Raw genomic sequence first — 13,699 nt, 5'->3', positions numbered from 1 at the left:
ACAAAGTGAAAGTAGCTGTGGAATACTTTCACAGGAGCACACTAGGTGCTGAAAAACTAAAGTCTACACAACGCCAGATGGGGATGCCTGAGCTGAGGCCTAAACAAGACTGCCTTGTTCTTCCACCAGCTCAGAGGATCTACAGATCCTCCAAATAGGATTGGACCTCCATTATGGCATCTGCTGAGGGATTCCTTCGTGCTGCTGGCATCACTGACCTACCCACGGCTCACTAAAGTCATGACAGGGAGACTCTACATAGTGGCCACATCCGTTCCCTCTGAGAGGGTCTTCTCGAAAATGGGACAAATAATTACTGAGAGAAGAAACTGCATCAGCCCCTTGAAAGTGAGGCAGCTTGCATTTCTTAATGCAAATCTCTCATAAAAGCAAAATATGGTCAGCATTGCTGTGTGCTGCTGGTTATAACATGCCAATAAAGAAGAGAGAGAAATGAGTGACCAGTTTAATGTTTTAAGTGGGATGCTGCAGTTTTGCACATTGTTATTTATTTTTCTTTGATATGGTGCAATATTCTATTATTATGTTGTTCAGATTGTATTTGTTTTGAATGGCTAAACGACTTCCGTCATCATGAAGTGCTTTGAGAGACTAGTCAAGGACCATATCACCTCCACCCTACCTGACACCCTAGACCCACTCCAATTTGCTTACCGCCCCAATAGGTCCACAGACGACACAATCGCAACCACACTGCACACTGCCCTAACCCATCTGGACAAGAGGAATATATGTGATAATGCTGCATTTAACACCATAGTACCCTCTAAAGTGCCCTCCATAGTACCCCCCCTGGGTCTCGACCGCGCCCTGTGCAACTGGGTACTGGACTTCCTGATGGGCCGCCCCCAGGTGGTGAGGGTAGGTAACAACATCTCAACCCCGCTGATCCTCAACACTGGGGCCCCACAAGGGTGCGTTCTGAGCCCTCTTCTGTACTCCCTGTTCACCCACGACTGCGTGGCCATGCACGCCTCCAACTCAATCATCAAGTTTGCGGACGACACTACAGTGGTAGGCTTGATTACCAACAACGACGAGACGGCCTACAGGGAGGAGGTGAGGGCCCTCAGAGTGTGGTGTCAGGAAAATAACCTCACACTCAACGTCAACAAAACTAAGGAGATGATTGTGGACTTCAGGAAACAGCAGAGGGAACACCCCCCTATCCACATCGATGGAACAGTAGTGGAGAGGGTAGCAAGTTTTAAGTTCCTCGGCGTACACATCACAGACAAACTGAATTGGTCCCACCCACACAGACAGCATCGGGAAGAAGGCGCAGCAGCGCCTCTTCAACCTCAGGAGGCTGAAGAAATTTGGCTTGTCACCAAAAGCACTCACAAACTTCTACAGATGCACAATCGAGAGCATCCTGTCGGGCTGTATCACCGCCTGGTACGGCAACTGCTCCGCCCACAACCGTAAGGCTCTCCAGAGGGTAGTGAGGTCTGCACAACGCATCACCGGGGGCAAACTACCTGCCCTCCAGGACACCTACACCACCCGATGTCACAGGAAGGCAATAAAGATCTTCAAGGACAACAACCACCCGAGCCACTGTCTGTTCACCCCGTTATCATCCAGGAGGCGAGGTCAGTACAGGTGCATCAAAGCTGGGACCGAGAGACTGAAAAACAGCTTCTATCTCAAGGCCATCAGACCATAATATTGAGTGGCTGCTGCCAACATACTGACTCAACTCTAGCCACTTTAATAATGGAAATTGATGGAAATTGGTGGAAAAAAATGTATCACTAGCCACTTTAAACAATGCCACTTAATATAATGTTTACATACCCTACATTACTCATCTCATATGTATATGTATATACTGTACTCTATATCATCTACTGCATCTTTATGTAATACATGTATCACTAGCTACTTTAAACTATGCCACTTTGTTTACATACCCTACATTACTCATATCATATGTATATGTATATACTGTACTCGATACCATCTACTGCATCTTGCCTATGCTGTTCTGTACCATCACTCATTAATTTATCTTTATGTACATATTCTTTATCCCTTTACACTTGTGTGTATAAGGTAGTAGTTGTGGAATTGTTAGGTTAGATTACTTGTTGGTTATTACTGCATTGTCGGAACTAGAAGCACAAGCATTTCGCTACACTCGCATTAACATCTGCTAACCATGTGTATGTGACAAATAAAATTTGATTTGATTTGTTCTGGGATTGATTTGCACTTTTCGCACCAAAGTAAGTCCATCTCCAGGAGACAGAACACGTCTCCTTCCTGAGCGGTATGACAGCTCCGTGGTCCCATGGTGTTTATACTTGCATACTGTTGTTTGTACAAATGAACGTGGTACCTTCAAACGTTTGGAAATTGCTCCCAAGGATGAACCACACTTGTGAAGGTCTACAAATTTTTTTCTTAGGTCTTGCCTGATTTCTTTTGATTTTCCCATGATATCAAGCATAGAGGCACTGAGTTTGAAGGTGGGCCTTAAAATACATCCACACCTCCAATTGACTCAAATTATGTAAATTAGCCTATCAGAAGCTTCTAAAGCAATGACATAATTTTCTCTGATTTTCCAAGCTGTTTAAAGGCACAGTGAATTTATTGTATGGAAACTTCTGACCCACTGGAATTGTGATACAGTGAATTATAAGGTAAATAATCTGTCTGTAAACAATTGTTGGAAAAATGACTTGTGTTATGCACAAAATAGATGTCCTAACCGACTTGCCGAAACTATAGTTTGTTAACAAGAAATTTGTGGAGTGGTTGAAAAACTAATTTTAATGACTCCAACCTAAGTGTATGTAAACTTCTGACTTCAACGGTATATCGCCACCTGCAACAGAATAGAATTTGTATGTCTCTAGCGTTAGCGCAATGACTGGAAGTCTACTGGAACATTAGCATGCTAGCTGTTCCTCTTCATCTGACACTGGGGAAGTAGATAAAAGGCTTCATTGCAAAATCTCAAACTATCCCTTTAATATAGTGTAAATTACAAGTTTTTTTTTTAGGCGTGCTGTCTGTCTCAGTGATAATTTTCCAGATGGAAAACTATTTCAGTGTCAATTTGAAGGAAAACAACCAAATAGAAGGCAGTAAAGATATTGAACTATATATATATATATATTTATATATATTATCATAATCTTTGAGAACTAACAATCAAATAAAAGCTAGACAGTCAGCAAGGTTCCCCCACCCAAAAAAAAGAAACAGGCATTCAGGGCACATGCCATTGATTTTGTTAAAATGTTTGAGCAGAGGAACACATCATTAGCCATGGATAAAATGCATAAAATTGCAGGAAATTAGCTTTAAAACTGAATAAAATCTCAGCTCAATGCCAAACTGTAAAATTCATGGAAATGTGCTTCAAAAGTGCAACATTTTCTCTCAGCTCAAGAAAAAAAAATATTGCAGAAAATGTTCTAGCTAATAGACTATGTTTGAGTTTATGCTTCCTCTTCCAATGAACTGTGGGAAGATCTAAATAATGAAACTGTCCACCAAATCTATTCATTTTAAAATGTTGATTACTTCCACTTGCCATTATCAATCACCTTTTCTAACCTATGATGGGGATCCCTGGGTAGCCAGTTTTCCTGGGAAAGAAAAGTTTGAAAACCCCTGGCCTACAGAACATGTTCTAAAAGTAGAACAATGTGATCAGGGATTAATAATTTAGCAATAGGGGATCTAAACTCTGTCATGCATTCGCCAGGACTGTCATTTGCACAATCAGCTACATTGTTTATTTGTTATTTTGCAGGTTCCATTGAAGATTTTGTCCGAAATAAAATTACAACTTTTATTTGGATTAATGACCTCCTATTTAAGATACAGTATACATTAAATACACAAAATAATATTTCCTCTTTCTATGAAGAAAATTATTTATACAATGACCAATTATTTTGGGATAGGTTTGTATAATCCATGTCCTCATTATAATTCAGTTTTTGATATGATTTCAGATGGGCGCTAACTTTGTCCTGAATGAAGGTGGGAAACTGATCCTCTCTCATCCCTGCAAGAATCCAATGGACAAGCCTGAAGTAACACAGATGGTGGCTACCATCTCGTCTGGTGGCCATCCTACTAGCTTATAATGTAGTAGTGACTCGCTCCATCTGAGTGGACATGGCACTGACCCCTCATTGGAAGGGCACCTCCTTGGCTTGTGTGGATGAAGACACGGCTCAAGCTTATGACCTCATGAAGAGCAGTGTCTGAATGGAACTCACAAGCCAAGAACAATCACCATTCCTGCAGCGGGATCAGTGCTGCGCTAGTGCTATTATTCCTGACTGAATTCTATAATTCTAATGTTCTAACTTTTTATTAAATTAATTCAGATCTCAAGGATTTTTGAAGGTCCATTGCAGCCATTTTTATCTCAATATTAAATCATTTCTGGGTAACAATTAAGTAATTTACTGTGATTATTTTTGACCATTTTTTTTGAAAACAAAATAGCTTCTTAGCAAACTGCAATTTCTCAAGCAAGAATTTAGCTAGGGCTGTCTGGGAGTGGTCTGAGAGAGGGGCCTAATTGGAGGAGCCTAATGGGAGTTGTGTAACCTGAAAACTAGCTGTTATTGGCAGAGAAGAGGGCAAACTCTTTGTTATTGGTATATTATAAAACAGGTGGGTCTAATCGTGAATGCTGATTGGTTAAAACCGCATTCCAGCCGGTGTCTATTTCCATGATGTTAAAATGCCTATTTACTCTGTCCCATCTGACTGTGCAATTCACTGGCTAATCAGCCCGGCCAGGCGCTGTTTAAACTTAATCGCCACTATAAAAAGCATCTAGACATTATCTCACATTTCTTTTAGACTAACATTAAGTTTTCAACAGCAGAGATTTGTATAAACCTTGTCTGTCTCTCCGACGTTTGCAACATTGTTTCAATATTCAAATTAGATCTCCAGATATTCCATAGTAATGGACGTGTCGGGATGAGACAGACAGGCACCTTTTCTCAGCCAGTCGAAATCACGAATCAGCATTATTTTTATGGATATATGCAAATAACTATCAATAGAAAGCAGGTAAAACGAATCAAAGTGCAGCTAATTTGCTGTCTTTCCAGCTTCAGTTTGAAGTGATTGTGTTAGCTGTGTTGTTGGCTAGCTCCTCTGAACAAGTGTCCTGACGAGAGAGCACATTTTCTACGCCAGGCGAAATCGTGCATCATTAGCTCATTGTTATGGATGTATCCAAATAAATGTCACAGAAAACAGCTTAAACAAACGCAAATGCAGCTACTATGCTGTTATTCAGGCTGCACTGTTTGACGTAACAGTGAATTATCCGGCTATCTAACGAGCAATGGATAAGAACTCCCGAGTGGCTCAGCAGTCTAAGGCAGTGCATCTTAGTGCGAGAGGCGTCACTACAGTCCCTGGTTCGAATCCAGGCTGTATCACATCCTGCCATGATTGGGAGTTCAATAGGGCGGCGCACAATTGGCCCAGCACAATTGGCCGTCATTGTAAATACGAATTTGTTCTTAACTGACTTGCATGATTAAAGGTTAAATAACATGTTTATGTTTTTTTTGTGTTTATGTTTATGTTTTATTTTTTAAAGAACATTGCCAGCAAGTATGGCAATGGAACATTTAGAACGAACGACTGAGTTGCGTCCATAGATACATAACAAAAGACTGAACGACTGGGTCGCATCTCTGGCAACCGAACCAATAGAACGAACGACCAACCGGCCGCTCGAAGCTGGTGTTTTGGATGATATATTGGCACGGTTCGTCTCAGGCCTGACAACACCCGTGTCATTATCACATTATCACTTAATTAACTTATACCACCTGGTGATGTCACAATTTCACAGTATTATTCCAACCTCATAGTGTGGAAATATAAACTGAGTGTACAAAGCATTATGCTCTTTCCATGATAGACTGACCAGGCGAATTCAGGTGAAAGCTATGATCCCTTATTGATGTCACTTGTTAAATCCACTTCAATCAGTCTAGATGAAGGGGAGGAGAAAGGTTAAATAATGATTTTTAAGCCTTGAGACAATTGAGTTTAACTCAATATTAGGACAGTGTTCTTAATGTTTTGTACACTGTGTAAAAAAACACTGGAAATCACGTTTTTGACTGCACTGCCCCTTTAAGGATAATCACTGACTTTATGAGTAAAACAAATCTGATCATGATACTGTGACCGAGCATTTTCAAATATTTTATTGGCCAATATTTGTCCTGGAACTATTCTGTTTACATTAACTGTGAAAAAGTACAGTAATAACATTGTATGCTTTTAATCATGATAAACTGAATAAATATTTTGCTAATCCAATTTTAGATTAAATATTCCATCCAAAGTATTCCGTATTCAGCCAAAGACATTTGCGTAGCTTAGAGTGAGTAATAAATTACGTATATATTTATTTTTTCAGTGTGGACTAAGATGACCACTGTCTGTCTGTGCAGTATGTTAGGCCATGGGTTTGATACTGTTTTCTTTTTTTTAACAGTATGTTAAATGTGTTATGGATTATTATTCAACACAAGCACCATCAGCTAGTAAACTAAAATGTTCTTGAGTATTGAACAGTATGATATATAGATTACAACCCACTTCTTTGTGGATCAATGACATCCCCTATTGCTTTTTAAACAAACAAACAAAAAAACAAAAGATTTTACTATATAACAAGATAGACAACTACTCATAGTAGATTATCTACTAGGTACATTTTCGTCAAGCTTGGCTGGATTTGTGTTTCTGAAATGTCAGATACTTGTCAAAAGTTTGAAGAAAAGGATTAGGCATCAAACTCACAGAGGTAAGACATATTCCTGTCACAATAGTTGTCCCACCAGTCCCCATCATCTGACGCCATGGCCACACAGTTCTCCCGCTTGCCTCCGTCCGGCTGGCTGGAGAGGAAGTGCTTGCGCCACTGGAAGTAGGTGACGCGTGTGTTGTCCTCAAACAGGTAGAGTCCCTCAGAGCGCAGGTCATTGATGCCCAGCCACACAGGCCAGTTCCCTGGCTGAAAGAAAGCCTTGACGTAGTCTGCCAAGGCCTCCTGCTCCTTCCTGTCCCGAGGCATGGCCATCCTTCCACCCCGCTCCAGGCACTTCTGGGCTGCCCCTGCATACGTCTCGTATGTGCGGTACACCAGATAGCACTTATACCCCACCCGTCGGCCCTTCTGACAGCCTAGAAAGAGGAGGAAACGTTTCACCTTTAGTTTTTCATGATTTTATAATGTTTTTTCATCCTTCCATTTTAAAACATTTGAACTATTGAGAGTAAAAAGTTCAAGGGAGGTATGCAGAGTGCAGACATACCCTCCAAGCGGCCAATCTCCTTGCGGTTCTCTTTCGTGAGGAGCGATATCTGTTGCATGGTCTCCTCTACCTCCCCGAGGGTGCCGTCCAGCCGGGACACTCTGTCCAACAGTTGGGTCACCTTCACGTCCAGGGTGTAGTGGCCGACATTCAGTCTGTGGATGGCCTGATCCATTGCTGCCAGCCTGGACACTGTTTAAGAGAAAACCTCAGAAGTTATGTCTATCAATTCAGCAATAATTTGTATAGTGTGTAGTGTATAACTTTTGTTGAGTCTGTGCAGACATACAAATATAGTTGTATGTGTTGTCAAAGTCTGAGACAGGACTGGGCTCTTGCTCCTCCGGTAAGTCTTCTCTTGCCTGTTTCCCCTGAGTCTCTGGGTTCTGAAGGGAACAGTGAGGGTAAAACATTTGCAACCAATACTCCAGCTCCTCCACTGATTTCCATTATAGTGTACTGTTACACTAAATACCTCCACTAAAAATACACTAGAGTTAAAAAGACATAAAACTAGTCTAGGGGTTTCCATGCAATAAGGACAACATAATGAAAATGTTACAGCACTCTATTTGAGTTTATGTGCATCTGGAGAATTCATTCCATTCTTACTGCGCTAACAATGTGCTACTATACCGCCTTAACTGATTTTATGTCTTAGCTCAAAATCTTCAAGCGAGTACAAGTCCTCACCTCAGATGGTGTTGCGTCGAAAGGATCTCCATCTTTGGTGCCGCTGTCCAGATCAGTAAAGCTGAGTGAACACATACACAAGACGATGACTAGGATGGCTGCTATTCCCATTTTACCCTGTAATAACTTTGGTTGTTCTCGGTATCCCTCTGTCGTGCCCCCTCTCTCTCAATCTCACTCTCTCCTGTCGTTCTGACTCCCCAACAACAGGAAACCTGCTTTTCCTATCACCTCCCACTTCCACGCTTTGTGTTAACAGTGCACTTTTAGAGGTGGACCTTTGGTGGCACACATGTTCCTATTAATACAGTCCACTTTTATAACGGCGAACATGAGGATTTGCCAGTGTAAATAAATCACAGTAGTAGAGGCAATGATTGTGGTGAGTAAATTTGCAGGGGAAAGGAGAGAGTCAATGTATCCCTATGTGCTGAAGTCATGGCAGACAGGAGGAATGCCAGTTAAAATGCCACAAAAATCATACTTTCCATTCCACAGAACTTGGACATGAGCTAGCTAGGTCTGCTAGGATGTTTGGGGTGTGGCTACTGCCAGACACTGAAAGGGGTGAGTGTGAGGCAAAACTGAAATTTTCATACAGATTGCTGAGGATAACTGTACAACGCAAAAATAGGATGTCCAGTATTCTCCATAAGCATGTTTTTTTACAGTACACTTGGAGTAACTTAACCAACACAGACATATGTCTGATTCTTTGCTGGTTTTACCTTTCCATTTTATCAGGGTCTGCTCAGACAGTTCATTCTCTATTTGTGAGATGTTCTCAATTGAACCAAGATCTCTGCTGCCACATTGTGGACTGATATTGTCACCGAATCAAAAAAAATGTACAATCCCAGAACAACGACTTCATTCTCTATAATTTATTTGCTTTGAATCCAAGTTTTCAAAATCTATGAGTGCAATATAGCATACAGTAAATATAATTTACATACAAAATTCTGTAAAATAGCACTCTTGTAATGTAAAATGGTTGTAGATCTATATTGCAAGTGGTATAAATCACTTAACATGCTGTCTTTCTAAACATACCGCTTTGAGTGCTTCTCATTAGTGTACACTACAGTAATGCTTAGCACTAGTACGAGGTCAGAGTAAAAAAGGTAAATGTAACAGCTGGAGGGTGCGGGTTCTGGCAGTGGGGAATCAAAAGCACACGTAGTGAGATATGCCATAAAAAGCCATTTAGGATAAATAGACATCGTCAGTTCAATTGTTGGCTTTCCTTAATACATGTATTAAAATGGTCATCACAATGGTCCTTCTAGTGTTGAGTTGATCCAGTCACTCAATGTTGTTACTTGAAGCCGCTGTTACCAGTTGTCAAGAAAGTCAAATCCGGTCTTCAGGACGTTACTGCTGGTATTAAACTGGTAGGAGAAAAAAAAAGAACATTCAATTAGAACAGTACAGAACACAACTTGAAGTAAATGTACTATGTAACAACATGTAATACAGAGTAATTAGACTGTTACTACACAGGTAAATGCTGTTGCCAATTTTTCTGGATCAAGTATCAAACCACAATGGGTTGTTCACCTGAGCGAAGGTGGGACTGGTGGCCAGTTGCGACTCAGACTGAGCAGCAGCCTTCTCCTCTCTCTCTCTGGCAGTGTTGCCTGAGCGGGCAGGGGAATTGGTGGGCAGCCCCGGGGATTTCTTGGCCAGCCCTGGAGTGAAGACGTCCTCCACTGTGTTGCTGACTGAGGGGAGGGTGCTCTGAGCGTGCTCCCAGCCAGCCATAGTGGACGACACACTGATAAGAGCAGGGGTAGGAGTCATGCTCATAGGGGTCACACTTATGGCTGCTGGGGGGGACACACCAATGGGCACAGGGGGAGGAGGTGCAGGCGGCCTGGGGGATCTCTGCGAGGTCACCCGTACCGGGGGTGGGCTCTCCTCTGCCTCCTTGGGGGTGGGCTCCTGACGAAGGTAGGAGGGCAGTGGCTTCTCCCCCTTCTCCAGGGACTTGATTTGGCTGGGGGTTAGGGATTGGAAGTCTGCCTGTTCACCCTCCAGCCTGGATCTCTCAGCACTGATCTTCCAGAAGGAGGAGGACTCCTCTTTCCTGCCCAGGCCGAGGCTCTCGCCATTGGACACCTTGCTCAGCTGGCTGCTTTGGGTGACATTAGTTGGCTTGTAGTTAGCGATTGAAGAGGAGATGCCCTGCACAGATTCCCCTGTTGTCAGGCTGATGTCCAACTGGCTCTGTAAAGAGAGAGGAGATACTGTGTTGATCAAAAATAAAATGTGTACTGTAGCTACATCAATATAAGGTAATCTTGTGAATGGTAGAATACAACATGGGCACAGTCATACACACCTTGGTCTCCCAGGAAAATGGGGCAGAGTGCTCATCTTGCCAAGTTATGTCCTGAAATTGAACAAAAACAGATGTTTTCATCAAAGTGTGATGATTAGTGACAAACCACTACTCGCTTCACATGCAGAAACACTGCCAGTCAGGTTAATGGACTATAGGACTGCACTAGCTGGCTGAGTGTTTTGATAATCCAGTGAATCAATTGACAGCAAAACAAAAATAGCTAGTTTCCCAGATTTTCCTAATCAGACAGAGCATGTTATTATACAAATGCCCATCCGTATATACCATGGGGAAGACCATGTTGAAAAGTGCCATCTGATCCATCTCGATCTCTTGCATTGTTTTGTTACTGGTATGATGTTTACCAGCCCAAATCTCGGTCGTGGCTAACCAAATTCGTGTGTTAGCCATTTTAGCTAGCTGGAATCATGCGAGAAAACGTATATCATTCTATAGGAAATAGATATGTGGCTACCAATGCAAATCGGGTAAAAGTCCATACCTCAACACCAAAATGGACAATTTTCTGTCCGGTCTGAATGAGCAATTTAGGATAACAAATGACTTCTTCTCGGTCAACCCTATGCATAGCATATCGAGCACGAATATGTGGGTCCATCATTCCATTGTCGATGGCGCTGTCTTGTTCATTCGGTGTCATTTTCTCCCAATCGGGTCCATGTCTCTCCTTGATGTTCTCCCTTTCTTGCATTATTTTCCTGGCCATGGAGTTAATGGAGGAGAAATACTCCAACTTTTTCTGCTCCATCCTATGGGCATCGGCCCCTGCCATAGTCGCAGCAGCCATTTTCCGACCAGCTGTACAGCATTCCTAAGCGTTGAAAGGGAGCGGTCATTGATGACGTACGAATGCAACAATAATGAGCGCGTTCCTCTGCCTTGCTGATGCATGCCAAATATTACAACACCTGAATAGGTAGCTATTTTAAAAATCAGCTAACACCATCAAATGTTATAGCAACCTTGGTACTTTCAAGATAACGGGGAACTCACCGAAAAAAAGAATGTGGTCAAATGATGACGTCAGTCATCTTCAGGTCGGAAAGTTGGAGCTCTAGAAAGATGCCCGAGTTTCCAACTTGGAATTCCCAGTTGGGTGGCCGTAAAAATATTTTTTCCCAGTCGGAGCTAGTTTTTTTTCCCCCGAGTTCCCATTTGTCTTGAACAAACTAAAGTCATACGTCTGAGATTTCAGAGTTCCCAAATGATTTGAACGCGGCAACTGTCAGTCTATGACACAGTCGACGACTTAGCCGTAATCATTGGTTGATGCAACGTCTGAGCAGTGGAACGCGACCACTCATTTGCAGCCATATCATTAGAATAGGCTACTATAATGTTCATGAACCTTCTTATGATGGGATAAAAGTCAGACATTTTCGTCAGGGAGTTGGTCAAGCACAATGATTTATATAAACCCTGGATTGTTGATGCTATGTTATTGGCCACCGAGAGGCTTTGAAGCCACTGACTCACCACGTAAGCACTCCCTAGTATGAGCAGTCCTCCGTAGGAATTAATGGAAATCTACAGTATTTAAATGTATTTAGTATTTAAGTATTTTTGCTGTAGTGGGGACAGTAACATTAGCACTCCCAAAAAAATATACTTTAAAGAAAATGTTTTTTGTATATTTATTAATTTTAAATGTGTTTAGCTAACATAATATAATAGTATGCATTAAGTGCCTGTAAAAGAATAAACGTGTCAAAAACGAATGTAGACAATAAGAGCACGTTGGCTTCAATACAGCTCCCCCTTAGTCATCAAGGGTTTACACACACCACTGGTCAACCATGGTTTGCCAGTGCTATGATAAGATTACTCAAAGTCCCACAGATGGCGATATTGAGTTATTTCATTGTACCGTCCAAATGGAATGTATTCAGCCGGCTCTACACCCCTATCATCCATTAAGGCTGCAAAGGAGTCGATTTCCTCCTTAACTCGATTTAATGGCTCACCGTTGGGGGGAAAACAGGGAAAATGCTTACATCTTAATAAAACAAAGATTTCCACCACCATTTTCTGACAACTTCCGGATGTTGCACACCAACAGTGTTTTGGTACACCAGAAGTACATTTATTTCCAATGCAACGCTGCGTTTGCCTTGCAGCATTGCGTTGCATAAATTGGATTTATCGAACGTATGCAAACTGTATGCTTAGATGGCTTGAGAGAAATGGTAGCAGAGGGTTCATGTTGAAATTTTGTTGCATGCATATCCAGATAATGTTGTGTACCATTCTGCGCAAATACACTGTCGGTGTGCTCAAGGCGTAACCCTGACTGAAGTGCACTACAACATCAGGTAGTAGCATTAGCCACCCTAGCATGGTGGTGGAAAAATCCAAGTGAAAACTCCTCCAACTCATAATTATGACTAGGAAACTCGGGTGTGATCTCTGGACCCTGATATTTCACACATTCTGAAATCTGACATCACCTACCAGGGCGGCAGGTAGCCAATCAAACGAAAGTTAATGTTGCAGTTGATAATGGCAAACCCTGGCCATGACCACACTATCTGAGGTGTCTCTGGGAGAGTGGGCTATGCAACAAAATCGATTTCCAATAGGAGAAATATAAGCACCCACCAAATTATTATTTGGTAGAATGGTTATTGCGTTCCATTCGTGCTCCGAGGCACTTGAACGCTCCAAGTCGTTCCTCTGAAGTAGACAAGTCGTTCCTCCAATCACTCCGTCATAACGTGAACGCGTTGTTCACGATGACTCGTGGAAGGTCATACCACGTGACGTCTTCTATCATGTGTTCAGTTTGTCATGTGATTCACCCAGTTCCTGCTGAAGACTACCAGCGGACTTTTGCTGTATCATGTCGGACATAATGCTCTAGTTTATAATACTGGATACAAAACATGCACTCGCTTTGCAATTGTAACAAGGCTGTGCCTTGGAAAATAGTAATGTTACTTGTTTCGATCACAACGGTCCTGGTTACATTTCCCTCCGGCACAGCGGGTTCTGATGTCAGCCTCTGGTACCAAGACCTCTGCAGGTAAAGTATGGAGGCACCGCTCACTCGCGTATTCTCATGACAGTAAAGAAGAGGGTATGAAGCTTCTTCAGAAATGGGAAGGGTATTTAGCAACAAATGCAGCTTATACAGTTAATTTAGAGTGGCACAGAACAATGATATACATATGAGGATGGAAACAGTATTGTGTCTCCATTGTCAGATGCTCCTCATCTGGCGTAGCCCCTGAACCTGGTTTTACAAGGCAGTTGTTTGGATAGAAAGGTGGTGTGTAGTCAGTTG

The 13,699-nt window shown here is 42.2% G+C and overlaps 3 protein-coding genes across 3 annotated transcripts in view; 1 reads left to right on the top strand and 2 right to left on the bottom strand.

The window, feature by feature from the left end:
- Nucleotides 1-6,223: 6,223 nt before the first annotated feature.
- LOC110529601 (C-type lectin domain family 11 member A) lies at nucleotides 6,224-8,504 on the bottom strand. Its single transcript, XM_021611954.3, has 4 exons — nucleotides 8,049-8,504; nucleotides 7,645-7,741; nucleotides 7,356-7,547; nucleotides 6,224-7,224 (listed from the first exon to the last, which is right to left on the bottom strand). Exons 1-4 carry the CDS (start codon nucleotides 8,157-8,159, stop codon nucleotides 6,824-6,826), a joined length of 801 nt encoding a protein of 266 aa, XP_021467629.3. The 5' UTR covers nucleotides 8,160-8,504; the 3' UTR covers nucleotides 6,224-6,823.
- A 413-nt stretch (nucleotides 8,505-8,917) lies between these two features.
- Nucleotides 8,918-11,597, bottom strand: LOC110529600 (uncharacterized protein C1orf198 homolog). The gene is made up of 4 exons (XM_021611953.3): nucleotides 10,898-11,597; nucleotides 10,393-10,443; nucleotides 9,609-10,277; nucleotides 8,918-9,439 (listed from the first exon to the last, which is right to left on the bottom strand). The coding sequence occupies exons 1-4, from the start codon at nucleotides 11,201-11,203 to the stop codon at nucleotides 9,383-9,385; spliced, it is 1,083 nt and encodes a 360-aa protein (XP_021467628.3). The 5' UTR covers nucleotides 11,204-11,597; the 3' UTR covers nucleotides 8,918-9,382.
- Nucleotides 11,598-13,039: 1,442 nt separating this feature from the next.
- The window catches only part of LOC110529599 (cation-independent mannose-6-phosphate receptor), a 33,997-nt gene continuing 33,337 nt past the window's right edge, over nucleotides 13,040-13,699 (top strand). The window contains exon 1 of the mRNA XM_021611952.3: nucleotides 13,040-13,438. Coding sequence (XP_021467627.3) covers nucleotides 13,299-13,438 — 140 coding nt within the window. The 5' untranslated portion in view covers nucleotides 13,040-13,298. The remainder of the gene's footprint in view (nucleotides 13,439-13,699) is intronic.

This window comes from Oncorhynchus mykiss, chromosome 8 (genome assembly GCF_057628025.1).
Source record: "Oncorhynchus mykiss isolate SJ-2025 chromosome 8, ASM5762802v1, whole genome shotgun sequence".
In the NCBI taxonomy this organism is placed as follows: Eukaryota; Metazoa; Chordata; class Actinopteri; order Salmoniformes; family Salmonidae; genus Oncorhynchus; species Oncorhynchus mykiss.
This window is presented reverse-complemented; position numbering and strand designations above follow the sequence as displayed.

Coding starts and splice junctions, on each gene's coding strand:
- LOC110529600 (XM_021611953.3), bottom strand. CDS start 11,203: ATGGCTGCTGCGACTATGGCAGGGGCCGATGCCCATAGGATGGAGCAG. Junction 10,444..10,897: donor TTGTCCATTTTGGTGTTGAG/GTATGGACTTTT, acceptor GTTCAATTTCAG/GACATAACTTGGCAAGATGA. Junction 10,278..10,392: donor CATTTTCCTGGGAGACCAAG/GTGTGTATGACT, acceptor CTCTCTTTACAG/AGCCAGTTGGACATCAGCCT.
- LOC110529601 (XM_021611954.3), bottom strand. CDS start 8,159: ATGGGAATAGCAGCCATCCTAGTCATCGTCTTGTGTATGTGTTCACTC. Junction 7,742..8,048: donor TCGACGCAACACCATCTGAG/GTGAGGACTTGT, acceptor TGTTCCCTTCAG/AACCCAGAGACTCAGGGGAA. Junction 7,225..7,355: donor GGAGATTGGCCGCTTGGAGG/GTATGTCTGCAC, acceptor TCCTCTTTCTAG/GCTGTCAGAAGGGCCGACGG.